This window comes from Ostrea edulis, chromosome 5, assembly GCF_947568905.1.
Source record: "Ostrea edulis chromosome 5, xbOstEdul1.1, whole genome shotgun sequence".
Classification (NCBI taxonomy): domain Eukaryota; kingdom Metazoa; phylum Mollusca; class Bivalvia; order Ostreida; family Ostreidae; genus Ostrea; species Ostrea edulis.
The window spans coordinates 25,106,497-25,134,366 of NC_079168.1; the positions used below are offsets into that span (position 1 = coordinate 25,106,497).

The 27,870-nt window shown below is 34.8% G+C and overlaps 1 protein-coding gene and 2 long non-coding RNA genes across 4 annotated transcripts; 1 reads left to right on the top strand and 2 right to left on the bottom strand.

Annotated features, from left to right (window-relative positions):
• Positions 1-12,518: 12,518 nt before the first annotated feature.
• On the bottom strand, positions 12,519-23,533 carry LOC125650053 (heat shock 70 kDa protein 12A-like). Of its 2 annotated transcripts, XM_048877992.2 has the most exons (4): positions 23,083-23,533; positions 18,857-19,075; positions 16,162-16,312; positions 12,519-14,296 (listed from the first exon to the last, which is right to left on the bottom strand). In XM_048877992.2, the coding sequence occupies exons 1-4, from the start codon at positions 23,383-23,385 to the stop codon at positions 13,257-13,259; spliced, it is 1,713 nt and encodes a 570-aa protein (XP_048733949.2). In that variant the 5' UTR covers positions 23,386-23,533; the 3' UTR covers positions 12,519-13,256. The 2 variants fall into 2 exon arrangements, with proteins under 2 accessions (XP_048733949.2, XP_048733950.2); XM_048877993.2 differs by lacking the exon at positions 18,857-19,075.
• A 130-nt stretch (positions 23,534-23,663) lies between these two features.
• Positions 23,664-25,532, top strand: LOC125650067 (uncharacterized). Its single transcript, XR_007360883.2, has 2 exons — positions 23,664-24,606; positions 25,067-25,532. It is a non-coding gene; the product is annotated as an uncharacterized LOC125650067 (long non-coding RNA).
• A 739-nt stretch (positions 25,533-26,271) lies between these two features.
• On the bottom strand, positions 26,272-27,661 carry LOC130054777 (uncharacterized). Its single transcript, XR_008803112.1, has 2 exons — positions 27,343-27,661; positions 26,272-26,452 (listed from the first exon to the last, which is right to left on the bottom strand). It is a non-coding gene; the product is annotated as an uncharacterized LOC130054777 (long non-coding RNA).
• Between the last annotated feature and the right edge of the window lie 209 nt (positions 27,662-27,870).

Consider the following 27,870-nt stretch of genomic DNA (forward strand, 5'->3'; position numbering starts at 1 on the left):
GTTAATATATTGTTGTCTTTCTCCCATTCCAAAATTCTATTATTTAAAACACCAGTAAACAATTTACCAAAGCAACTAACAATAGAAATGCCTCTGTAATTATTGACATCATTAATATCACCCTTTTTATGTAAAGGAACAATACAACTTTTTAATCCATACCGCAGTATATGAACCGGACCCTAATATTTTATTAAACAGCTTTTATAATAAAGGCATCAAAATATCTTCACAAACAATAAAAACTTCGTTCACTATAAAGTCTTCGCTACAACTTTTGTTTAATTTCAACTTTCCAATTGCTTTTTTAATTTCATTACATGTGATTTCTTTGTCCAATTCATCATACACAACTTCATTATTATTTGCAGTACTAGTGTTATCCGAAGAATTATTCATATTGTTTTGGATAAGGTCCTTGAAGTGTGTGTAGAAATCTTCATTAGTTAGACTACTAATTTAACGTTTGCTTTTTCTTCTTGAAAATAAACGATAAAAATGTTTTGGATTCCGTTTCTTTGAATACTCTAACATATCACCCTCATGTTGTTTATATTTCCCTTTGAGTTTAAATTCGTATTTTTATACGTTTTCTTGGTATTCAAAATATTTATCCTATTCTCATGAGATTTCAATTTATAATTGTAAAGAATATGCTTATACTCTTTCGAAAGTTTCTTACACGTATCATCAAATCAGGGTTTATCACCCATACCTTGATTGCAAATAATAACATTTTTATTATTACAATTACCTATTATATCTTTAAATTCAGCAAAGGGCAATACACATTTGGTGTGTCCAGGGGTCCATGTTTGCCCAACTATCTATTTTGTATTGCTTATAGGAGTTATGAGATCGATCACTGTTCGTTATCTTCACCTTGCATTCATTAAAGACACTGTAAATATTATCAATACATACATCGACAACTGCAAAACAATTAAAATCAATATCTAAAACGCTTAACGAGACATTTCGTTCGAAATACAATGCGAGTTGTCTTGTTTCCATTTCACTGATTTACAAGGTATTCTACCGAACGAAGATTTAACTTCATGGTCTAGTGACATTAAACGTCTGCCAGATATCTGAAACGTTACTGGTGAATGACCCGAAAAAATAACAAAATTACCTGTACAAAAATCTATAATACTGTTACACATGTTATTTTCTGTTAATAAATAATCTAAGGTACCGTTTCCTCTAGAACAATAAAATGTAAAATCACCTGTCTCATCACCTGTGTCATCACCTGTCTCATCACCTGTCTCATCACCTGTGTGTCTACCATTTACAATTCTTAATCCTAAAGATTTACATAAATCTAACAATTCCGACCAAAATTATTTGTTTTTTTTATCCGAGTTCTTTCGTACACACAATTCTAGTTCATATTAATAAATAAAAGGACAATTTGAATAAGATAGTATGTGAGTCAGGTAATATCTTGTAATGAAATCATCTCTTTCACCTGTTCAGGCATTCAAATCGCCCATGACATACACTTAACCTTTGTTTTTCTATTTACAAATTGAATCTTCCAATAATTGAAAAATACATTTATCAATATCATAATAATCATAAAAAACGCTATTCTCTGGAGGCAGGTAACAAAATTCCAGGTATAGATCATTACTTTGTTCTGCAGTTAAAATTTTAAACCATATGATCCTGTCATGTACATTTAAACAACACAAATATCACGTGTTAAATAAGATTTACAAAAGATTACTATCCCTCCTCCCTTTATACATTTTCTTGGAAAAACAAATTTATCATATCCGTTGAGTTCCACAATATCACCATCAACCAACACTCGACCAAAAAACACGCAACCATTATTGTGGAAATAAAATCGGAGTTTGTCACTTTGTTTAATGATCTACAAATGTTCCATGAAATAATGGAAATATCACTCACCGCATCCTCCTATGCTTCGGACTGCGGCGGACGATTATGTCGGTACGCGATCGATGTATGGCAGATCTTCGATCCCTGACTTGAATTTCATTTTCACCAGCATTTGAAGGATCCATAAATCCGCTACTCCTATTCATTTTAGCTATACTGTGGTAGTTGGGGATTGTATCTGCAAATGCGCCGAATAGAAGACCGTAGACGATGATAAGGGGCAGTAACACCTGGTGAAATAATGGTATACCGACAGTTATTCACGAATGAAAAATTAAGATAGACTGAAATACTTGTATCCAAAAACTAATATCAATTATTTCTATTAACCCACATGTCAAGATATCTGATCAAATTTCCATATCTATGAACAGAAAGGGTAATTTTCATCACATCGAAAATATTCTAGGACCAATTGCTCCATTCCCACATCTTTGTTTTTTACATTCTCATCAGCATTGAGTTTACTTTATTGTTCCTCAATACGTGCATTGTATTGTTAAAAGATATTTCATAATTGTTCTTACCATTCTGAATTAGATCGCAGTAGTACCTAGGAAAACAGCGAACGTCACACATCATACGACCCACAAAATCGTTCATTATATACATAAATACTACGTCATCGGCGGAGTAGGTGTGGCTTTTCCCTACCACTCTCCACGATCAGGCCAAAGCACATATTAAAATGATAATATTCTTAACACAATAGTTCTTGGCATTTGATGTTGTACTAGTTTATGCATTGACAACAAGTGTAGTTATTCCATATAGTGCGTGTGAATGCATACTGTAATTGTTCAATTAGTACTTTATAAACATATCTTTTAAGTTTGATTGGTCAATGTGAGATAATCACTGCTCCTATTTACCTGACACCACCTATGTTGTTTCCAGGGGTCTCTATTTGTGATAGACTAAATTTTGTTGTGCTAATTGTCCAATCTTTGGCACTTTTAAAAACATTTTTGATTAAGCACTGCCAAAACCTTTTGTTATATTTATTATATTATGTTTTATTCGTCGGAGTTGTTAATTTCTTTAACATAACTCTTCGTATATATGTTGTCTTATGAATAAGTGCGTAGTCTAGTTGCAATATGATTTGCATTGGTTTAAATACTCTTGTCAATTATTTCCTCAAGAAATGACCTTTCTAATTTCTGGCAAAGGTGTTACGTTTCATTATAATTTTTATACAATCAAATTCAAAGTCCCTTTTGAATTTCAAATCATTAACATCATGGCGAATATCACTTTGACGTACATCATATTGTACATCATATAATATAATACGCACAAGTACTCTGAAGTTGAAATAAAAAAAATATGCTAAAGTTCCTCATTGACAATATCTTCGTGGTCTTTGGTGATCAGGTCTTCCAACAGTCTGTTGGAATTCCCATGGGCACGAATTGTGCTCCTTTGTTAGCTGACCTGTTTTTATATTCATATGAAGCAGAATTCATTAAAAAACTTCTACGTGAGAAGAAAAAATCTCTCGCTGTGACCTTCAATTCGACTTTTAGATATATCGATGACGTTTTGTCTATTAACAATGATAGCTTTCATTCATATGTCGATTTGATATATCCCTGTGAGCTCGAAATAAAGGACACCACAGAGTCGTCCACTTCTGCTTCATACTTAGATATTTTATTGAAAGTAGACATTAACGGCAAACTAACAACTCAACTGTATGACAAACGGGATGATTTCAGCTTCTCCATCGTCAACTTCCCACATTTATGTAGCAATATTCCATTATCACCTGCATATGGTGTTTATATATCTCAACTGATTCGATATGCAAGAGTTTGTTCTGCGTATAGTCAGTTTTTAAATCGAGGTAAGCTACTGACAAACAAGTTGATGGTACAGGGATTTCAACAGTCTCGATTGAAGTCAGCATTTCGCAAATTCTATGGTCGTTATAACGATCTACTTCGTCAATACAACCTCGCATTGGGTCAAATGCTGTCTGACGTGTTTCATACCGATTGTTAAGCCGTTCTTGGCACACTGATTTGACTGCGGATAACTCCGTTTACCTGATCAGGATATGGGGCTCACGGCGGGTGTGACCGGTCAACAGGGGATGCTTACTCCTCCTAGGCACCTGATCCCACCTCTGGTGTGTCCAGGGGTCCGTGTTTGCCCAACTATCTATTTTGTATTGCTTGTAGGAGTTATGAGATTGATCACTGTTCGTTATCTTCACCTTGCATATGTATATGTAGCTGACGAATTCGAATAGTATTTGTTGTTAGTAACATTTACTATATATTGTAGACGAAAACAAAGGGAAAAATTCCTACGAATGGAAAGTCAGTCCAAGAACAGAAGGTGAGTTGGCATAACAAAACACTTTAAAAATAATTTTGTGAATTCTCTTTGGGCTTGAAAATTGAGAAGGTATTCTGTTTAAATGCACAGATATAGGGGATTTCATTGGTAAAGCGCAGGGGCTCCCAGGGTCTCGCCTCTTGCACTCCTACCAGGGCTTTGCCCTGGACCCACTGGGGGCCTCAAGGCGGTCCCCAGACTCCTTGCCATACTTTGGGTACACTTCATTTTCTTTCTGTCGACACGCCTGATACATGTACAATTTTACATGCCAATTACTGATTTCCCTTCAATAATCATCAAAGAGATAAATTGATTGTAACAAAATTTGCTAAATAGATACTAAATTGTGTTGAGTTTGCGATTTGATTATCATGAAAAAGAATGTTCCTCTCTTCAACAAAGAACGAGCAATCATAAAAACATGTAATACATCTTCTATATAATTTAAATTGCATAATTCATATAATCTTTTGTTTCTAGAGGAATTTTTTGCCCAGTATTGCTGATTTTCCTCTTTCAATTCTTAAGTCATATGCACTTATTGGGAATCTACATAGAGCTTTTCTTAATTCCAGGGATTTCATGAACATGTAATATTCCATATCAGAATTTTCTATGCACAAAAACAATGTATTGATATTTTCTGATTTTTGGTCCCCTCTACGTCTTTTTGATCCATATAGGGAGAACATTTTCTTAATTGATTCTCTGTCTGTTTAATGAAAAATAAGTATATGGGATTTTTAAATTTGGATACCAAAATGCCCATTTGTTTTAAAGATAACATATTATGCAAAAACAATTTATGTTGCATGAATTCAGATTGATATTCTCTGTGTAAGCAACGTGTAACAATGCTGATTCTGCACTATTTTGAAATCTATGACAGTATTGTAAAATACTTTAGAATATTGAATGACAAATGTAACATCTACCTAATTATGAAACTATACAATATAAATACTTCTTGATCCGGCACCCAATAGATGTTTACAAAACGTGATATTCTTGCTTCTTCAACAAAAATGGAAAACGGAATTATTCACATCTAGCTCTAAAAATCCATTGTTATTTCGGATTTCAAACATTTCGGTTGAGCATCACTGAAGAGAGATTATTTGTCGAAATGCGTATCTGGTGCATCAAAATTGGTACCGTATCAGTTTTACATCTAGCGATTAGTTATCCAAAAAATAAATTTGTTAAACACCACTCTGATTCCACGCACAAGTACTCTGAAGTTGAAATTAAAAATATGCTGGAGCTCTTCATTGACAATACATACTGTATATTCGAAGACTTTGGTGATCAGGTCTTCCAGCAGTCTGTTGGAATTTCCATGAAAACGAATTCTGCTCCTCTGTTAGCTGACCTGTTTTCATATTCATATGAAGCATAATTTATTCAAAATCTTCTACGTGAGAAGAAAAATATCGACGACATTTTATCTATGACGGGTGTGACCGGCGGAGGGGGATGCTTACTTTTTTTAGGCACTTTATCCCGCCTTTGGTATATCCAGGGCTCCTTTTTTTGCCAAAATATATATTTGTATTGCTTATAGGAGCTATGAGATTGATTACTGTTTGTTATATCCACCTTTCATTCAAGCTTTCCATTTGGTGATATCATGTTAATCTCTGTCTTTTCCCAGCATGCATATTGAAAGTCTTCAACATATCTCACAGACATATAAAGCAATAACTTTTACCTATTGGTCAAAAGAATTTAAAATGTTTGAATGGGTGGATTTATAAATTTGATGTTTTCAGAAAGATTGAATGAGGTTAACAGCTTTATTGTTTCTATAAGATATTGCTTCTTTGAATTAACCACAGGAGGGGGATATTACACCTAGATATTTATATTTGTTAACCTATTCAATACATGTGTTACCAAACATGAATTTTCCTTTGATTAGTTGGCCGCCTTTATTAGAAATGACTACTATCGTATTTACATTTCAATTTATAATTTCTAAACACAAATCATTCCAATATTTTTCAAGCAAGTTGAGTTTGTTTTGTAGTTCATTTATACATATGTATATTATCTGCTTTCTCTGTTGAAAAATTAAAAATACTGGAACTGGAAATATCGCAATCATCTTTATGCCGTTCAATACCCCCCTGATTTTATCTATCGTTATATGCGTATGTTATTTCTAATATTCAGTCTTGATATCCCACCTCTGGTGTGTCCAGGAGTCCGAGTTTGCCCATCCTATTTTGTATTGCTTGTAGGAGTTATGAGATTGATCACTGTTCGTTGTCTTCACCTTTATAGGAGTTATGAGATTGATCACTGTTCGTTATCTTCACCTTTATAGGAGTTATGAGATTGATCACTGTTCGTTATCTTCACCTTTATAGGAGTTATGAGATTGATCACTGTTCGTTGTCTTCACCTTTATAGGAGTTATGAGATTGATCACTGTTCGTTGTCTTCACCTTTATAGGAGTTATGAGATTGATCACTGTTCGTTGTCTTCACCTTTATAGGAGTTATGAGATTGATCACTGTTCATTGTCTTCACCTTGCATAAAGTACGCGGTAGTCCTACGGTGTCCCATTTGTACTAGAAATAAGTCATTCCCATACATCGACGACGAGAGACCTACCATGTCACTTTCTAAAATCATTGAATCACTTTGCAGGTGAAATTCTTTTTCATTTAGTAATATATATCAAATACCATGACTAGTATCCCAAAAATTTGATCCGTTTTATTACAAAAATGTTCAAAAACTCCAAAATATTCATGTGTATGTCTTGTTTTGTTAAAAGCCAGCATCATTCTGCTTGAACAAATAAGGGTATTTACTTTTGACTGCCCCTTCTGAATCCGCCACTGTTATCCACAAGATACCTTGAATTCAGCCATCCGAGACTTTATTACATAACCTGCCTGATGATGCTGAGATCCATATTGTTTATCTCGGGAAAGGGGATGTTATGATTTACACTAGGACTCCAAAATTTGGTATTTAATTGTTTTTATTTGGGGGTTGTGTTGGAATCCAGTCCTGTGTTTCCATCAATTCAAATCAAACCTTTTTCTTTTACAAACTTTATTTCTCAAGCAGCTCTACTTGGAGTTAAATTAGGAAAAACACAAAGAAATCAATACCAGCTGTCATACGCAATTTAGTCTTTAAAATGTTTGTTTACCTATATCATGATAAACTTCAGATAGCATGTATGTTATATTCTAAATTAATGCAATATATACTTCTTTCGCAAACTGAAAGAAATTCTTAATACATGACATTTGAAATTAAACATAGATCCAATCCAATATACACACAATGCAAAATGTTTGAATCAAAATATTATTTCTATATTACTCATTATTCATCCTTCACCTACAATGGAGGAACACCACATCAAAGTATAGCAATACAATAATGAAGTATTTCTTTCATTGCAAAAATGTGGATCGGAAAGACCTTCATAAGGGTTTTAAGAAGGATATTGATAGAGTAAGCATGGCTGAATGAAGTGTGCATTTATTTTAGAATTTTACCCTATTAGAATAACTGTCTCTGGATGAATTACAACGGGGGAAAACAGCACAATTTGCTATTTTCAAAATCTGTAATGTAAGTGAGTAATTCATTCATTTATAGTAACGTGATCCTTTTAAGACATTATGTAGGTAGCTTAGAATTAATTAAAAAATCTGGTGCATCAGACCTATACACCATTTTGAACACAAATCAATGCATTAATCAGTAATGTACACAGAGCTTTACCAAAATTTCACCATGCTCCTATTATAATATCGCATTGCCTAATGTCAATAAATGATAAATGACGAAAATTTGTAAACTTCACAAAAATTCATATATCTACTAAATGAAGTATCTTTGCAGGGCTTGGTGATAGACACTAATTCTACATCACTGAAAACATGTCACAATGACAAACCTTTGATATTTTTACATATATACTTTTTCACATTAATCGCCCGCCCCTATTTCTTTGAACAGGGTAATATTGGACATAGACTTAGACTATATATGGAATTTTATTATAACGCAAGACCATTAAATTCTGCAATAAACTGCAATTTTTAAATGAAAATGATGAATTTGAATAATCGAAGTATATACATTTAAATTACATTTATTTGCTCCTACTTGAAACTATTCTCGAGATCTTGAATGCACAACATTTGGAAAAATACTCACCAGATTTGTGTGCATATGTCAACTCATATTAGCTTCATTAATGTAGATATAGAATCTACAATACACGTTTTATGATAGACTCTATGTACATAGCAGAAGTCTCGAAAGCTGACACTTAAAGGTCATATGAAAGATTTGATATTAGTGGTATTTTACTTATTAATCACAAAGATGGGCGTGAAAGAAAGTTAAATCGTGGATAATAATTTGTATAATTTGCATTGATATGAAATTAAGCCGTAAACTCGTTCATTGAATGAATTTGTTATCTACTAATCGTTCTCGAAATAAACCCGGACAAACCAGCCAACACCTACATCAAAGAGACAGAAAAAGTATGGAAGATGAAGAAATCCTAAATAGTATTTGTAATGTACTTGTAAATTCTTACTCTCGAATATTATTTTACTGTTCTACACATACATGTACATAGAATATATACCAACTCTGTGAATCACAACAGAAACAAAAAATAACTAGTTCTAATTGTAACGGAGATCGTTATGGATGTTCCCCAATATACATAATGTACCATCACCACTAAAGAAGCGGTGCCATTGTGCTTCAGCACAACAAATCATTTTACATATACAGTTTTTATTGTATGAACCTATGATGTCTATATCATTCCACTTTTTCTTTCATAAGGGAATTTATCGATTATCTAAATATCTGCCAATCAAAGCAAAGCACATGCGCATGCATATTGATCATTTTGACCAATATATATATCAATATGATTAATGACCCTGTTGTTCTTGAGAAGTTTTTTATAAGATTTTTATAAGATTAATCCTATACATCACCATTGAAAAACTTTGATACGCTATTTTGGTCCCACACTACCCAAAAAACCCGATTAGGGGTCATTTTCAGATGAACTTTATGTCAGCCAATCAGCGTGTCGGCTTTGAAATCGTCGGTGTTCACAATTCAAGGAAAGTGGCTGGGATTGTTTGGTATGAAAGAAAACATATCACAGCTAGATGTGACGTCACAATGCACCGTTGACGTCGACTGGCGTTATATTCCTCGCGTTATTTAAGTAAACCATCTTGAAAACTACTCAAATCGTACCCATCCCTATTTATACATAAATCGGAATTCACAATCAATTCAATTTGGGTGTATTTCATATCGTACGTTTTGTTGTTTGTTTTAATAATAATAACATTGAGAACTGAGTCGTCTGTAGCATTATTAATTTGTATACAAGAAGTTGCCCAAGTGACGGACAAGTTTTTCAACTTCTTTTTCTGAAGAGTTCCAAAATTTTATAGTTCCGATATCTCGTATTGTTATGCCACTCTTTACATATTAATTTTGACTACGGATTACTCCATTTTTCTGGTCAAAATATAGGGTTCACGATGCGTTTGATGGGTTAACATTGGATGTTTTCTCCACCTCGGTGTCTGATTCTACCTCTGGTGTTTCCAGGGACCCGTGTCTGTATTTTAAAATCATTGTAGAAGTTTTCAGATTAATCGCTGATAACAATTCATTACATCTTGGTATTGATACAAAGTCACCTTCTGTAACATTACATTCACTTAATTAGGTTATAACAATACTAATATATATGCAAGACTTATGAGTCTGATCTTTGTTCACCATCTTTATCTTTTACATAATTGAGAGTTGTTTTGCTTTGTATCTCAGTTTTTCTATGGCTTAGAACTATCAAGGTGTTGTTCTCTTTGCAAATATGCACTGTTACGTGTGTGGCATACCTATAAGCAATTTGAATTTGGCGTTCAACGATAAAGGCATTGCAATATATCGATTTGAATTACATACATCTTTACAATTTATCTACCGTCGAAAACCAATTAAACGCACTGACAATCGTGATAAAAGGGGAGATAATATGTCATTTACAAATCCATATTGATGTACGACATACCCCTTCCATATTTTTCATTTCAATTTGTAGATTGGGGAACTTTGAATCTGACTACAGTTTCCGGATTAAAGCAGAGGGGGGAAAAGTGAAAAGACACTATAATACTTGGCGAGGCGAAAATAGTTGAAAAAGTTAAACGATGTTCAATTTTACTCTGAAATAAGTCATGTTCCATATATATCTTTGATAATTTCACCTGAAATATGCATTTAATTCCACCCTGTTCGCTGTTGAATTGCCCACATTTCCTTGAACACGAGTAAATGATAACCGTACTTAGTGATTTGTGCTGTCGTAAGTTATTCTTAAAACAGACCGAACTAAACAAAATCATCAAACGTCCTTTGTCATTTATAACTGACGTTTCACACAGCAGATTATGCGTTGATCCAGGAATTAATCCCAGGAGTCAACCTCTGTCATTTTTAGGAATGGGTTTATAAATAAGAATTCAAACATACAGTTTCTATTACATAAAATATATGCAAGACCCATCCCTTTTTGTCTATCAATAATTAACACTGTTGAGGGATAGGTTCCCATCTGGGCTAATGCTGCTCTTGTAATTAATCACAGTTTAAGAGGTGGAATAAATTGATAGTTTAGATGAAAATGACATGGAGTGATTATGGAGTACATATAATGCTGTGTGTATTTTTCAATCGAAGGAGGGGTCAGTATCTTGATCCATACTGCATCCGCTCTTGCAACACAGTAGGGGTTACATATATATGTAGATAACTATTGTTTTAAAATGAATAAAGAGGATGGTGAAGCTGAAGTCATCCCGTATGTCAAAACATTGAGTTGTTAGTTTGCTGCTGACGTCTATGCTCAATAAAATATTTAAGCATGAAGCAGATAAGGAAGACTTGGTTGTGTCTTTTATTTCCAGTACACTGAGTTGTATTAACTCGACGTATGAATGAGAATGCTATTTGTTTATAGTTTACACGTCGTCGATATAGAATGGCAAACTAACAACTCAACTTTATGACAAACGGGTTGATTTCAGATTCTCGATTATTAACTTGTGGATCACAACAAGATATTTTTCTCGAGTAGAAGCGTTTGAATAATTTCTGCTTCATGAAAATATAGAACAGGTCAGCTAAAAAAGGAGCATAATTCGTGCCCATGGGATTCAAAGACTGTTGGAAGACCTGATCACCAAAGACTACGAAGATATTGTCAATGAGAAACACCTGCATAATTATAAAGAATCCCTGATGTGTTCGTTCCTCATAATGAATTAAAAACTAGACTTTTTGATATCATAGGAGTTCAGAATCTTATGTAAGGTGACATTTTTGGTGGAAAATAACATCTAAAATTATTCAAATTCGTCATCCAAAAAAAGACTCCGATGCAGATGACTGACTTGAAACAAAACAGTAATGAAATAGTTCAGTTAAAGATTAAAATGTTAATATTGTAAATTAAAGATGAAGATAACGAACAGTGATCAATCTCATAACTCCTACAAGCAATAAAAAAATTAAGTTAAAATAAAATTGTGATTTGTTTAAGTTCATTCAACAATGAAAGAAATCTTCTCAAACATGATTTATTTGTGTATTGTAGTATGCACTTTTCAAAACATTGAATACTTATGTACCATTCGGAATAAACAAAAGGGACATATTGATGTCTTGTATGCTTAACCTACTAGGCACCTTATCCCACCTCTGGTATATCCAGAGGTTCATATTTGTCCAACACTCTATTTTGTATAGCATGTAGGAGTTATGAGATTGATCACTGTTCGTTATCTTCACCTTGCATATAGGAGTTATAAAATTGATCACTGTTCGTTTCATGCATAGGACTTTTTCCATGAACTGATTTTAACAATCTATATGCATATATTGAAGTATTTATGATTACATGTAACTACTTACGTAACATTTCTCAAGTTTGTATATCACTCAGGCGAGAAGTTGACTGCTTTATGAACAAACATTTCTATAATCTTACTGCTTACCATATATCTAATTGTTAATTTCAGTATGAGTCTCTTACCTTTTCCGAATGTTTTTCCCGCTATATCAACTATGACGTTAGTTTTCAATTGTAATACTCATTGTCACGTCATAGTCCTTTTGAGCTAGGTTGCTATGATAAATAAGCCGGACTGAAGTCATGAAATACAATTATTTCGTGCAGTTTCGCCAATAGGTATTGTCATTTTGATTTATTGTTCGTTTCATATCGAATGCAAAACAAGTAAGTCATCAATATTGTTCAACATTGAAGAAAAAACACCCACTTGGACTAACCTGGGGAAGGGGTACATGTACCTTGCTTGACTGAAATGAACCCTTAACATTAAACCCTAGGAAACGATGCTGTTACACTTTCTCATACGTGAATGTATGAATGAATGTATGAATTTATTTTGCTGATCAAATCTCTCAGAAGTTCCTATATAACGTATACATGTATCTAAATATTTGTTTATTTCGTAATATACATGTATATTCTTAAAGACAATAAATTATTTGATGTATGCATATGGCGGTTTTGTTAATTTCAGTTAAAGTACTAGTGTATCATATAGATTGATACAGCCCAGTAGCTAAGTACTTCGTTACTGGCTTGAAAATACGGATGTATATTTAATTGCTGTTATAAAATTTAGAAATTCATTTCAAAATTAAGGATTATCTCCCTCATGCATAGCTCTTATCCTTGGACGAATTTGGCTCCACTTTTTTGGCTATATTTAGCTCTAAAACTTCATAGTTATTTCGGATATCAAACATTTCGGTTGAGCATCACTGAAGAGACATTATTTGTCGAAATGCGCATCTGGTGCATCAAAATTGGTACCGTATAAGTTTTACATATGGAATATTTGTACATACTTAATGATAAAAACTTACATCTATTAGCTACAATAAATCAAAAGTATTTGACACACACTCTCCGGTTTCGAGAATCATTGCTTGATGTTTCAATTCTGTCATACCAAATGTAAAATCGTGCACAACGGCTCTCTCCCAACCGCAATATTTTGAAAGGGGAATTAATATGCGTTTCATAAATGTACACTTCCCATCCACAATAACAGGTTCTTCTTCTTCCGTGTAGTAAATATCGACATACTGAAAGTTTTGTTTTGATGTCGCAGCACAGTATGTTCGAGAAATATTCAATCCAGTCGTTGGAACCGTTGTGTTCTTCGCTATGAGCAGATCAAAAGCCCCTTCACACCTTTCCTCGCCAAATTCATTTGTTATCTTTCTGCCCTCAGGATGTTTGCCTTTTTCGAAAGGAGCATAACCCTCTACGCCATATGAAAATCGCATTTTTCGACAGGATATTGTGACAGGATAATACCCAAACAGTACAGCACCTTTGACAACTGTTAAGTCGGAATCTTGTGGCATAATGATGGTTTTCTCTGGAAAGGTTCTCTTCAATTCACTCTGTAAAAGATTTGATCCGCCATATCCACCCACCAATAGGACACTTTTCACTTTTGAATTTAGTTTGATCACATTTAATATGTGCTCCTTGATTTTTCCTATGGATTTATCGAAAAATGTTTTCATTAAAGAAGGGCTGATTTTTAATTTCCCCTTCTGTAAGGAGACTAATTCTTTGCCATAAAAGCTACTTATTTTGTTATTCAGCGTTTCGAAATCACAATTTTCCAATAAAACAGCAGGCAGTTTGAGCCTAAAGTTTTCGCAATATTCATCCGACACTATTCGCTTTTTATTTTCAAAGCCCCTACAGGTGATAAGATATTCTTCAAGGTCGTTATTTTTCAGATTTTCAATGGCCTCTTTTCCGAACAAGACCTCGAGCATTTCCAAATATTCCACATTGACACAGTCACCACCGTAAGGGCCCCCACTTGCCGAGTAAAGTTCTGTCAAATTACCATCCTCATTCACCTCGTGCACACCAAAATCCGCAGTGCCACCTGATAAAACAAAACTATTCCATTTTTAATCTGTAGTAAATAGTTGTAAAGATATCGACAAAAACATTCAATATATAACCAAGAAAAGCGTATAGTAGTAGAGGCCACCAGAGTGTCCGTTCTTTCACGCTAATTGGTGGACATTTCGATGTAAGAGGAGCTATCACATCCAAGGATGAATCTAACATAAAGATGATGAAAACCCTTACTATTCTGACGATATTTCCAGAGCATCATGCTGTTGATATGAATCTTAAGATGACGTAGCGATGCCTCGGTGGTTAGAGCGTTGACTTTGTGTCGGAGATCTTATGAGTTTTAGTCCTGCTCATACCATGGCAGTTTCAAACTCAAGACGTAAACATAGGTAGTGGCTGTTCTCTAGCCAAATGTTCGTCATTTAAGTAGTGGGGGTCTTTCAGATTAGACTTTCAAAACTGAGGTTCCTTGCTGCGGCAGGTTTTGAGAATCTTTCACCCACCAGCTTCAGAGAAATTGATATGGCGTTTGCGGGCGTAGCATGGACATTACTTTATCGTACCCACGCCTACCGTGAGACATGACCTTCAAATTCGTGTTTAAGGTTATATTCAAAAGACCCCTGAATTTCACTTATAATGCCGGACACTTGACAAAGGAACAGTTACTACCTAGTACTTAGGTTTATTAACGTCTTAAGTTTGACACAGCTTTCGTATCTACAATCGAACTCGGACCTTCCGGTTGTGAAGCGAGCGCCCTAACTACAGATGCTCATAACGTCAGGGTACCCTTGATATGCATAACACAGAAAGGCTTCTACTTCGAATTACAGCGATATGACTGGATCACAGAATCGTCCACTTCTGTTTCATACTTAGATATTTGTTTGAAAATATATATAAGCCGAAACTAGCGACTCAACTTTATGATAAACGGGATTATTTCAGCTTCTCCATCGTCAACTTCCCATATGTTTGTAGCAATTTTCCATTATAATCTGCACATGGTGTTTAAATCTCTCAATTGATTCGATACGCAAGGGATTGTTCTGGGTATGATCAGTTGTTTTTTAAATCGAGGCAGGCTACTGAAAAACAAATTGATGGTGCAGGGATTTCGACAGTCTCGTTTAAAGTCAGCATATCGCAAATTCTATAGTCGTTATAACAAACTAGTTTGCCAATACAACCTAGATTGGGTCAGATGCTGTCTGACTTGTTTCATACCGATTGTTAGGCCGTTCTTGGTCCACTGATTTTGACTACGGATAGCTCCGTTTACTCCATCAAGACATAGGGCTCACGGCGGGTGTGACCGGATGAGAGGGGATGCTTACTCCTCCTAGGCATCTGATCCCACCTCTGGTATATCCAGGGGTCCGTGTTTGCCCAAATCTCTATTTTGTATTGCTTATAGGAATTACATTGTATGAGATTGATCACTGTTCGTTATTTTCACCTTTCATCATACAGATGTAACTCCCCTCAGTGGCATTGACCTTTGACCCATGACTCCAAACATCTATATTCTTTTGATTCTTTCAAAAATCACCATCGGAAATAAGTGTGCAAACTTTGATACCTCTCAGTGCCAGAATATTCTTTGGATTTTGCCTATAATGTTACACACTTTTACCCTACATAGAAGAGCATTTGATATATACCCATCGCAACGTTGTGGGAGGATGATAAGGGCAATACAATGCAAAGTGACCAGATTTCTGAACGAATTTAGATTGTGAAAATCTGTACTCACCCCAATCTATACCCAGAATGTAAAATATAAACTGAAATATATAACAGTACACTCCAGAAACTCAACTATCTAGAAGTAGTTTATTGGTCAATTATATGTCATTAAGTTTTCATGTAATCAATAGATACCTCCTAGATCAGCAACTAAATACTGGTGACCTGGGGTTTTAATGTTTGACCCTTCACCACATGGCATGTTTTCTGCTGTAACTTTTAAGCAATACACAGAAGCAGCTTCCGGCTCTAGAGCTAACATGAGTTGATCGCTCGGTATACCAGCCTAAAAGAAAATAAAAGAACCAACTAGTTTGAAGATGTTCAGACAGCAGACACACTATCTCCTACACGGGTAACCTTCAAATATTATGTCGATCACATTGATAACCTACATTCGTACAAAGAATGGTGACCCCTAGTCCACGCTATCGATCGACGGCTTATCTTTGTCCACAACAAATCAATATTAGAAGTTGATTCGGCACAGTTGTAAATAAATATTGAAAATCAGAATGACACATTCCATAAAAAACAATCATTACTGCTAGCACTTTCTCCATGTCTACATGGTTCATCAGGCAGTTCAAATATATAGTTGCTAAACAATTTTTGTATATTTGAACTGCCTGATGAACCATATAGACAAGGAGAAAGCGCTAGCAGTAAATGATTGTTTTTATGGAATATGCCATTCTGATTTTATATATATATATATATATATATATATATATATATATATATATGAATTTGTTAACTTATTACGTTGGTTTTCACACCTTGTCTTTGTTGGTAAGGCTAATTGCAACCTCATTGTAGAAATGAATTTATTTTCACATTTGGCAATTCAATTCATACACCAAGTTCCAATTCAAAAGACGAAAATCTTCAAAATTTAAAGACGTTAAATATCACAGTCAGTGGGTTGGATGATAGTAAATTACCGTTCCTGTAGTGGATAGTGAATTCCAAAACTTCATCAAAACGCTAACAAAGAGAGATATATTGCAGAATCCAGTAAATGTTCTACCAAACCCTTATTTTTACTCCTCATGAAGATTTTAGATGCTGGAATTGAGAAACCTCAGCCATATTGTGCCACAACATATGTAACCTTTATACAAGAAGTAGTGTAAATCAAATGTAGATTCTCAGAAAGTCTAAAGAACATTTAGTAAATTTGCTGTCACAAAACTTTTCCAAAATGAACATCATCAAAATGTAGTACTTTACACCACGCTTTTTCTATCAAATTGTTTAATGACTAGGCTTTTTGAGATCATAGACACTTATACGAGTATCTTCAATAAAAATGGTATTCGGAAATATTCATATATTGATTGATTGATTGTATATTGTTTAACATTTCTCTCGAAAAATTTTCACTCTTATGGAGACGTCACCATTGCCGGTGAAGGGATGCAAAATTTAGGCCTATGCTCTTCTCTTATGGCCATTGAGCAGGGATGGGTCTTTATCGTGCCATACCTGCTGTCATACGGGGCCTCAGTTTTAATTCGGTCTCTTACGAAGTACCGCCCCATTTAGTCGCCTATTACGACAAGTAACGGGTACTGAGGACCTATTCTAACCCGGATTCCCACGGGATTTCATATATTGAAATATCAGTCACTGAGGAATAACTTTTTATCAAAACATCTCTCTGATTCTATGCGCGGATACATGTACACTGAAGATGATAAATTCAGGAAGCTGGGGTTCCTCATTCACAATATTTACATAGTCTTTGGTGATCAGATCTTCCAACAGTCTGTTGGAATTCCCATGGGCACAAATCATGTTCCACTATTAGCTGACCTAGTTTAGTATGTTGATAATGCTGAATATATTCAAAGGTTTCTCCATGAGAAGAAAACATATATTGTGGCCTTCAACTCGACATTTAGATATATCAACGACGTTTTATCTATCAACACCACGCCTTTTCATTCATGTGTCGATTCGATATCATATCTCAGTGACCTTGCAATAAAATACATCACAGAGTCTTCCAAATATGTTTCATATTTGGGTATTTTATCAAACATGGACGTCAACGACAACGGCAAACTAACAACACATCTTTATGACAAACGAGATGACTTCAGTTTCTCCGTCGTCAACTTTACGAGAGATGTCATATTTATGTAGCAATATCGGCTTCACCTCGGTCAACAATGGTTTTTCACGGGGTGTCAATTTCACATATTATCTTACAAAACGTAAAAGTTTTATAATACCTCCTGCAAATTTGTGCGAGAAGATCAAAAGCAGACGGTGTATTACGGAAGTTTTTCTAGACCACGATGTGTCAAACAATGGTAAAATGTATATGAAGACATCTTAGTTTTAATATTGTCAATATTACAACGTATATAGGATAAGCTGCAATAACCTTACAAACAATTGCCGTATCTTTAGGGAAGATACAGTTTATAAATAAAACATGACACCTATTTACTTCATGATTGTAAATACTAGTACAGTTATACAAAACTTATCATACATGCCATTTTTATTTATTCATCTATTTTTGGCACTCATATTAAACTCACCTCCTCGATCCACTCCTTTTTATATGGAAAGTATATGAAAAAGCAGCGGATCGTGAATTTCAATCCTACTGTTCTTTAAGAGTAAAATCAAATATTATATACAGCACAGCAACTACAGACAGATGTCAAGTTGTCTTGTTTTACTCTTTTGTATGTACATGTATGTACTGTTTTACTGTATGTGCATTCGCCCAGACTGTATGTTGTATTCTCAAGCACACATACAATTCATATAACACACCACAACGTTGCACACAGATGATCTATAAGCTTACCATTACGGACGCCTCTCTCATGAACTGCTTGGCGGAGTCAGTCCATATAGCAGGGATTGTCAGAATAAATTTTATGTCACCCATATCCACACCTGTCCCTCTCTCGGTTAAAGTTGATACCAATGCGTCTTTCAGATACTTTAGAGACATTGAGAACACCAAAAGGGCAGGGACGTTTCTTGTAGAAACATCTTGCAATACTGTGTCCCTCCTCACTGGCTGAATATATCAGATAATTTATTAGTAATATCTTTTACACACGTGTACTTAGAAATAATCACTAATATTGATCAAAGAACAAGTTTTTGGCAGAAATATACCGCGTTTTTTAAACTCCATAAAACTTAATTGCGTTAAAAGCCTAGGATCTGCTCAATTCAATGGTATATAATCTATGTACATTCAGATTAATAAATAGAACTCCTACGCTGAAAACGACGGCCATATTTGCAAAGCAATATGTTTTTCTAACCCGACGTCATAGTATGTACGGGTACGGCAGCGCATTCGCAATTGTCATTAATTTTAAAATGGATTTACTACCTTTGTTATGTATTTGGCATCGCGTTTAATCAGTTAAAAAAACTAACATGAAGTAGATAGAAAAGTAAATGGATAACTTCACGAAAATGATTTATACAACATTGATTAAAGCGGATTTTGTTGAAAGGCACGGTTTATCTCGAAGATAAGAAGAGCGCACTCATTAGGCAAGGTTGATTTAATTTAGGTTTTCGGCGACGTTTTTCTGTTTATCCCGGACTAATGAAGGTTGAAAATTTACCACTATTAATTTTACAACTATTATTACACTCCCTGTATAAAAATGAACAGGCATAATCTACGTCCTGAATATGCAGGCTATGTCTGTCCGCTTTTCTAAAGAGAATAGTATTAATAGTGTGGATTTTTTCTTCCGAACTGAAGACCCCGTAAAAATAAGACCATATTTTGATATCTCTTGTATACATTATATAAACATCATTGAATATATATGTTATTAAGGTGCGCAATTTCATTTTTTCATAAGCGAACGTGCACATAGGATTTTGCTACATGTAATAGATAGCAAACAAAGCGTTATAGTTGTGAAAGATTTGATCATGATAACAATATAAAAGGATATTTTAAAGTAAAAAAAAAATACGCAAATTGCTGCGACGTATTCATTGAAAATGTCATTGTGTTTATGAAATACATTATTCATGCAAGTGTATCAAAGGAAGCGAATTAATGAGATTTTCATAAACAAAAATGGTAATATGAAACAAATTCGCAAAAAATGAAATCTTCTCACGACGGGTATGACAGGTCCACGGGGGGGTGTTTACTCCTCCTAGGCACCTGATTCCACCTCTGGTATATCCAGGGGTACGTGTTTGCCCTATTCTTTATTGTGTATTTCTTATAGAAGTTCGTTGTTCGTTGTCTTCACCTTTCACCCCATTAAACTTACTTCGAAGCTGTAATGCTAAACACTCATCCCCTATAAACAACTTTTAGAAAAGAATGCCGGAGGAGAAGTATGATAAAATGAAATGCAGATAAAGGAAGAAACAAATGAGAACCAGAGTAAGCAATTTGTTTGTCACCGGATTTTAAGAGAAAGGGAATTCGATGACCATGTCCGCTTGCACAATCGATCCGTTTCGCATTCGCGTTAAATTCAAACTGATATATGTTCAACGAACTCCAGATCCTCATTCAAACACTCACCCATCCCAAATCGTCCCTCTACTCGTGTTTTTAAGTGTGAAATCATGATCGATAACTGTGAAGCGTTTCTTCGTTATTTAGTAACTTTAGCATTTTCTTTGTAAATATCATTGGTATTTGTTTACTTTATCACACTAGGCAAGTGGCTGGCATATCTGTATATTTTGCATTCATCATTGTTTAACACTGTAAGATTCGGGCAAACCTAATCTCGGCTGAAATTCGGCTCAGCTGGATATTTGGAAGCGAACAGCAGTGTCACCTAAGTGCACATTAATTGCTAGAACCGGCCGAAGCTGGAAGTAAATTCGTAGGCATGAATTATGATGGACTGCTCCGAGATTCGGTGAAGGCGTCAGTCCAAATATTCAGCCGAGTCGAATCTCAGTCGAGATTAAGGCAAACCAAGTACGATCCCGTTTGATAATAGACCGCTCGGTTTTCGCACGTTAAAGTACGTAATTGAAGTCATGCAATGTGCCATTATGTGGGAGGGTAATGTTAAGGACTTTATATAGTCTTCTATTGGTCGATTCTTGGGCTTATAAAGCTCTATCAAAACTGGCAAAGACATTTTTGAAAGCATGGGATGGGACTCTATTTGTATTGTCTAGCCATTTGAAAAGAAAAATAACTTTCAAAATATGTATTAACATAACTTCAAGGTAAATTAATGTTTGCAATAATTTCATGTTTTAGCATTCATAAAGAAATGCTTTTTTCAAACTTTTCTATGATTATACTGTTTGCAAAATACATGCTTTAAAAAATATTATATTGTACATGTATATGAAATGTAAAGCATACTGAAATATGTTCTATTTCAATGTCAGATATACAACTGTTCATATCTTATTTTTATTACTTTTATAAGGTTTTTAGAATATTGATTTTAAGTAAGTTGTCTCAAAATACTTGATGAAAGCATATTGATAACCAATCAATCAACCAATCAATCAATCACTGCTTTATTCTCATAAATGTACAGCAATACATTACAGAGAGGAGGTTGGAAAATGCAGAATACTGCATATATATAAACAAAATGTACAGGAATAAATATTTTATATTACTATGTATAAAGTGGAGAAAGATTTATTCAACCTGTTTCAATAACTTTTCAGGTGTGATTCTAAGGAAGTACAATGTAACCGAGAGGGAGGTGCAGGACAAGGTGGTTAGCGACCTTAAGTTTGCCCCAGCAAGATTAGGTGGAGGAAGGGAAAAAGCATTTGAAAAACTTTTAAACACGGATATTTGATTTATACATTCCATGTGTATAGGCAGGAAAAATAAAGTTACATATCTGATTATATATGGGTGAGGTTTTTATTTTGTTGATTAAAAGAGTTCTACACACTCCATCAATAAAGGCTTTACTGTTGTCAATTTACAGGAATTCTGTCATGCGTGTTGTGTCATAGTAAATGAAAGTACTCTTCATTTCCCACCATTTGTACTTAGACAAGTTATTTGTTTCAGGATTTATTGTAGATCTTCAACAGAATCAATTCAAAAAGCTATAATTGTAATGTTTATCAAATATTGAAACTTCAACATTCAACATTGAAATGACAACGTTTATTCATTGTTAAACTTCAACGTTTAATCAATGTTGAATTTAAATGTTTATTCAAAGTTGAACTTCAACGTTGATTAAATGTTGAACTTACATGTAAAGTCAACGTTGATTCAACGTTTATTCAACATTTAGTGCCTGCTGGGTTTGTGCTTTGCTTCTTAACGTCAATATCATGAATATTTTTGATGAAACATCTATTTTACAAAGACTTATAGGGGGTAAAACTACCACTACCATCTGTCTCCTATAGCCTTCAAATATGACGAAAGTACAGTCTTTTGAAGTGTTTTATAAAACTGTCCTAAATTTGAATAATCAAACATTTTGCGTCGTTTTATGTTTTGGGCACCTATGGACGGCAAAAGAGGCAAAAATACCAAGTACAGTATGAATAAAAGAAAATTAACACTTTTAAAATTTCAATGATTACAAAAGCTTAATGAATATGTCATTAAATGCATGATCAACAGACCTTTATGCGATACAAATATACATAAAAGCAAAATTAATATCTGGTACGTAACGAACAGGCCCAAGTGCAGAACGACCGGTTATCTTTGCAGAGGGACTATAATGGGGTTAAGGTTAGGTAAGGAGTAGCTGCAGTGTTGTAGCTCTCGGACAAAATATTGTGACGGAACAATATTTTTTTCCAGAGAGGTACAGTTCTGCAGCTTGATAAGTGATTGCAACAACCAGGAAGCCGTTGTAGAAATACAGAAGTTTACTCGTAATTGTTGAATATCCCTCATTTTTTAAATGTTCATGGAACAATGAACATAGTTATTTCCCTTTACCAAGAATGTCAGATCTTCCAATGCTTCCGGGTTGAAAACTGTAAAAGGCTACTGATAGAGACGGACCAGAGAAACAGACCGACGATGAGGAACGTGTAACTCTGATTAAGAAAGCTGTCTTCATTGCTTACCTTATTATACAACTCCATTTTAAATTTTTCAAAATAGTAAAACTCGTGATGTGTCTCGTCGGTACACAACTCAGCGTACTTATTCTCTGCTTTAAATCCAAATGAATGAAAGGTTCTGTCTGGATTGAGAAGTAAGCAAGTCGGTGTCCGATAAGACGCCAAGTTTGAATCCCCAGTGTACCAAACACCGGGAGAGTTAATCTTCAGGGGGTCATTCCGAAAGGAATATGCGAATCCGCTGTAGGTGGTGCCGAAATCTATAGCAGCAACCACTAAATAGTTTCTCTCAGAATCTGATCCCATGTGTAACACTGCAATATACTGTCAGTTTATCTCCCTGTTATTCATTCCGTTTTTGTCCTAGGCCTTTGATAAGAAACTACCAAGCATGTTGTGTATGCACTATATAAATAAAACGCTACGAGACATTTATTAAAATCGGGTACATACACAGGTAAAAGCTGCAGAACGCATAACTTATGTTTTCTAGATTGTGTTGCACCGAGGCGTGTCTATTCTGATGTATGTTCTTTTCTTTTTACACAGAAACTATTTTCCTTTTGTATGTTACTGACTGCATAACAGAAATTCAATCCCCCGCCATCTACACAGTACAATGGTGAAGTATCTATCCGCGTAAAGGCCATGCAGGCGGGTATATTCTCCAATATTTGGCCAATCAGGTTTTTTTGTATAACATTGCTTTTTCGAATGTTACATGTATTCATAGTTTTAGAAGTGTACATAAGTTAGTTTTTCTGGTAGCAGACGAAGTATTTAATTTTGCCATTAATCTTTTTCAAACAATTGTGAAGTCAAAATATTATGCAAGTAAAGTTGGTTTGAATGTTGTTTTACGTTTTTCACTAAAATAGAGACGTCACCACCTTGAGCGAAATGCATCACATTTTGACCAGGATGCATTGGGTTTACGGTCGTAGTTGTGATGTTTCTCAACCGCGCCAACACTTGCTGTAACACAGGTTGGTAGTGTGGTCGAAGAACAAAGAACACGTTCGTGCGCACATGTTCTCGTCGTTCGCGACTCTAAGAACGGAGCACGAGAGCAACGGGAACGGCGACCTCGAACGCACTCTGAGTTAGTATGAAGGGTAGCAGAGTTAGCCAAGGATTGCCGATTGCGACCGGTCAATTTATAGCATTAGTGAGATTCGCGTATTCGGCTCGGCTGAACAAATGGACTGACATCGTCACGGAATCTCGGAGCGGTCTTTCAAAATTTGCTTTCAGCTTCGTCCGGTTCTAGCAATCAATGTGCACTTAGGTGCTGTTCGCTTATAGATTGTAGTTCCCGCGGACTCTTACAATGTAGGTTGCTGTTGGCTTAATATAGATTGTAGTTCCCGCGGACTCCTACACAGTGTAGTTTTTATGACTCAGTAAACCCGGATACTCTCTTTAGAATTTAAAGAAAGAATTAAAAAGATGAAAGGCGAACATCACTGTCATGATCGTGTGCAGGATTGGACAAAACAAGATGGCAGACGGCATTTCCAAACAAAGGTAGGCTCTTAAAACTCTTCATTTTACCGACTTATTAGACGACGAATTTATGAATTTAAAACACTGCCTGGCCAGGGAGGCATCATTAAGTTGATTGGTTGTTGGAATTCTTACTCATGTACACGTACAACTCTAAAATTAAAATTCATTGATCGAAGTTGACGATGTTGCCTCGATAGAATTCGAAGCGGGCGAAGATGTTTCTAATCATGTTTTCAGGCATTTTAAGAAAGATACTTTCGGTAAAATAGACTCTGCACATATCTTTTGATGAAAACTTGAACCAGTGTATGAGATTTGTCCCTTAAATTGCCTTGGTTAGATAGATATCTTGACTTGAACATTTGCTAATGTGCAGGATTGGACTGTGGTCGTTTCCACGATAAACATGCCGGATTGGACCTCGATTTTGGTTCAGGATTGGACCCTTTCTTAAATACATGCATTTTTTTTCTTACAGATCCAGTCAGGAGCGGACTTCTTAAAGCATAAAAGCTGCAAGTGAATGAAGTGTGTTCTATTTTTTGTCTCCTACTAAAACCATGGTTTTGACAAACCTAAGAGAGCACGTGGAGCAAGGAACTATCAGTAAGCCGGAAGAGCCAGCTCGAAAATCATTAAGTGTTTGAGAATTTCACCGCGCACATGAATCTAAAATTCTGCCACACGTTAGAAGGAGCCTTGTTCTCGAAGATCAACATGTTGAAAAGTCTTCATTTTGCAGAAGCAAATACATTTATATTGTATATACACATGTACCGTATAAGTTTTACATGTAGACCATGTTCGATTCCCAACCACTTAACATTTGTGATATCTGCATGGAATTATTAAAACTGAGCATGGTTTGACGTATAATAATCTCTTCAGGCATGATGGTTTACATTTCACAAAGCTGTTCAATGACAATAAAGACTATAAGATGTTGAGATGTTCATGTTTTCAATACTTAATCATCTGTCCACATGCACTTGTTCCTTTCATATGTATGCTTCTGCTGGAACCAGTTTTGATTGTTAAAGCGGGATTTATTATCTTTTGAAAAATGTCCCTATCATTTTAATTCTAATAATCTTGAGTGCGTATGTCGTGCAAGATATCGAGGCCAACTCACTTACAAGGATAATTACTTACGGTAAAAGTGTTTGTTGGAATGTAGTAAATATCAGTATTTTTGTATTTAAAAACCTTTCGTTTCTTGTAATTACATTGAATTCAACCTTAGAGTGCATATACTGATGAAAGAAAATAAAAAGGATATTTTCTCAGAAATTCGCAATATCACTCCTGTAGCTGAAATATGAACCTAAATGAAAAGCAGTTTTGTCCATGATGTTTTTTCTTCTTCAATATTTGCTGCTCAGATGAGAGGTTACTCTTCAATACAAATTTTTCACTAGTTGTTATCAGTTCAATACAAACGCAATAACATTGAATATATTTAATAACAAGTAAAAATTAAGAACACTTCTGGTTCAATGAAATAACAAATCAACATGTGTAAAATGCAATGCAAAAGATTAGAAGTATCTCTGTAAAACAAAACATAATACCGTAAAAATAATAATCGTTTCATAATGTACATAAATGGATATATAAAACTGCTGCCATGGTATATGTATGCACTTTGTGTATTCAGAAAACAATGTAATTTTTTTCACTTCATGTTTCTTTTATAATGTGCAAAAGCGTGTGTTGCACTGGTCACAAACGAAGACAATTTCTCTGATTGATGTTTCCTTTTTACATGCCTACGAAATTCAGAATTGGTCTTGAATTCCTCACCACCAATTTCGCACATTCGAAGTGTACCCATCTCATGGAATGAAGTTCTAGGGCTTGATACCTGAAACAAAGGAGAAAATTTATATAACAGAGTTTGGAAATAGGGAATATGTAAGCGGGTTAATTGAATTCAGGAAACGTCGAATTTATATTGTTACAGAGGATTATAAAGTTATGATAATTTCTCACGTGTTTTATAGGTCAAAATGGTCTTATATATCCTTGATACGAACAGTCAACGTTACATCTGTCGTAAGCAAAGATTGATGATTCATGTATAGATCTGTTATATTGGTTCAATTTGAAGGAGATAGCGAATGAATATTTTTACAGTAGCAATTGTCGTCGTTGGGAACTTAAACGACGATGTAATTTGATAACAGTAAAAAAAAAAATTCAAAATACACCATGGTCATGTTGGAAATGTCTGAGAATCTAATAACTACATTAATCAAACTAAAATATGATAAAGTGAAGTCGAGATTCGAAAATATAAAGGATTTTGAAAATAAAGATAAAAAGAAGGTCCAATCCTGAACCAAAATCGAGGTCCAATCCGGCACGTTTATCGTGGAAACGACCACAGTCCAATCCTGCACATTAGCAAATGTTCAAGTCAAGATATCTATCTAACCAAGGCAATTTAAGGGACAAATCGCATACACTGGTTCAAGTTTTCATCAAAAGATATGTGCAGAGTCTATTTTACCGAAAGTATCTTTCTTAAAATGCCTGAAAACATGATTAGAAACATCTTCGCCCGCTTCGAATTCTATCGAGGCAACATCGTCAACTTCGATCAATGAATTTTAATTTTAGAGTTGTACGTGTACATGAGTAAGAATTCCAACAACCAATCAACTTAATGATGCCTCCCTGGCCGGACAGTGTTTTAAATTCATAAATTCGTCGTCTAATAAGTCGGTAAAATGAAGAGTTTTAAGAGCCTACCTTTGTTTGGAAATGCCGTCTGCCATCTTGTTTTGTCCAATCCTGCACACGATCATGACAGTGTTTTAGGTCACTTGAGTTTACTCAGGTGACCTAAAAATCAACAGCGTAGTGTAAGAGAGGTGCATGAAAGGTGACAATAACGAACAGTGATCAATCTCGTAACTCCTATAAAGGTGAAGATAACGAACAGTGATCAATCTCATAACTCCTATAAAGAAGATAGCGAACAGTGATCAATCTCATAACTCCTATAAAGGTGAAGATAACGAACAGTGATCAATCTCATAGCTCCTACAAAGGTGGATATAACGAACAGTGATCAATCTAATAACTCTTACAAAGGTGAATATAATGAACAGTGGTCAATCTGATAACTCCTATAAAGGTGAACATAACGAACAGTGATCAATCTCATAACTCCTATAAAGGTGAAGATAACGAACAGTGATCAATCTCATAACTCCTATAAGCAATACAAATAGAGAGTTGGGGAAACACTGGCCCCTGGATATACCAGAGGTGGGA

What these genes read in the sequence shown, in the direction of transcription:
- LOC125650053 (XM_048877992.2), bottom strand. Translation starts at nt 23,385, where the DNA reads ATGGGATCAGATTCTGAGAGAAACTATTTAGTGGTTGCTGCTATAGAT. An exon ending in AAATGGAGTTGTATAATAAG is followed by an intron (nt 19,076 to 23,082) that starts GTAAGCAATGAA and finishes TGATATATTCAG; the next exon opens with CCAGTGAGGAGGGACACAGT. An exon ending in TGAGAGAGGCGTCCGTAATG is followed by an intron (nt 16,313 to 18,856) that starts GTAAGCTTATAG and finishes ATTTTCTTTTAG; the next exon opens with GCTGGTATACCGAGCGATCA.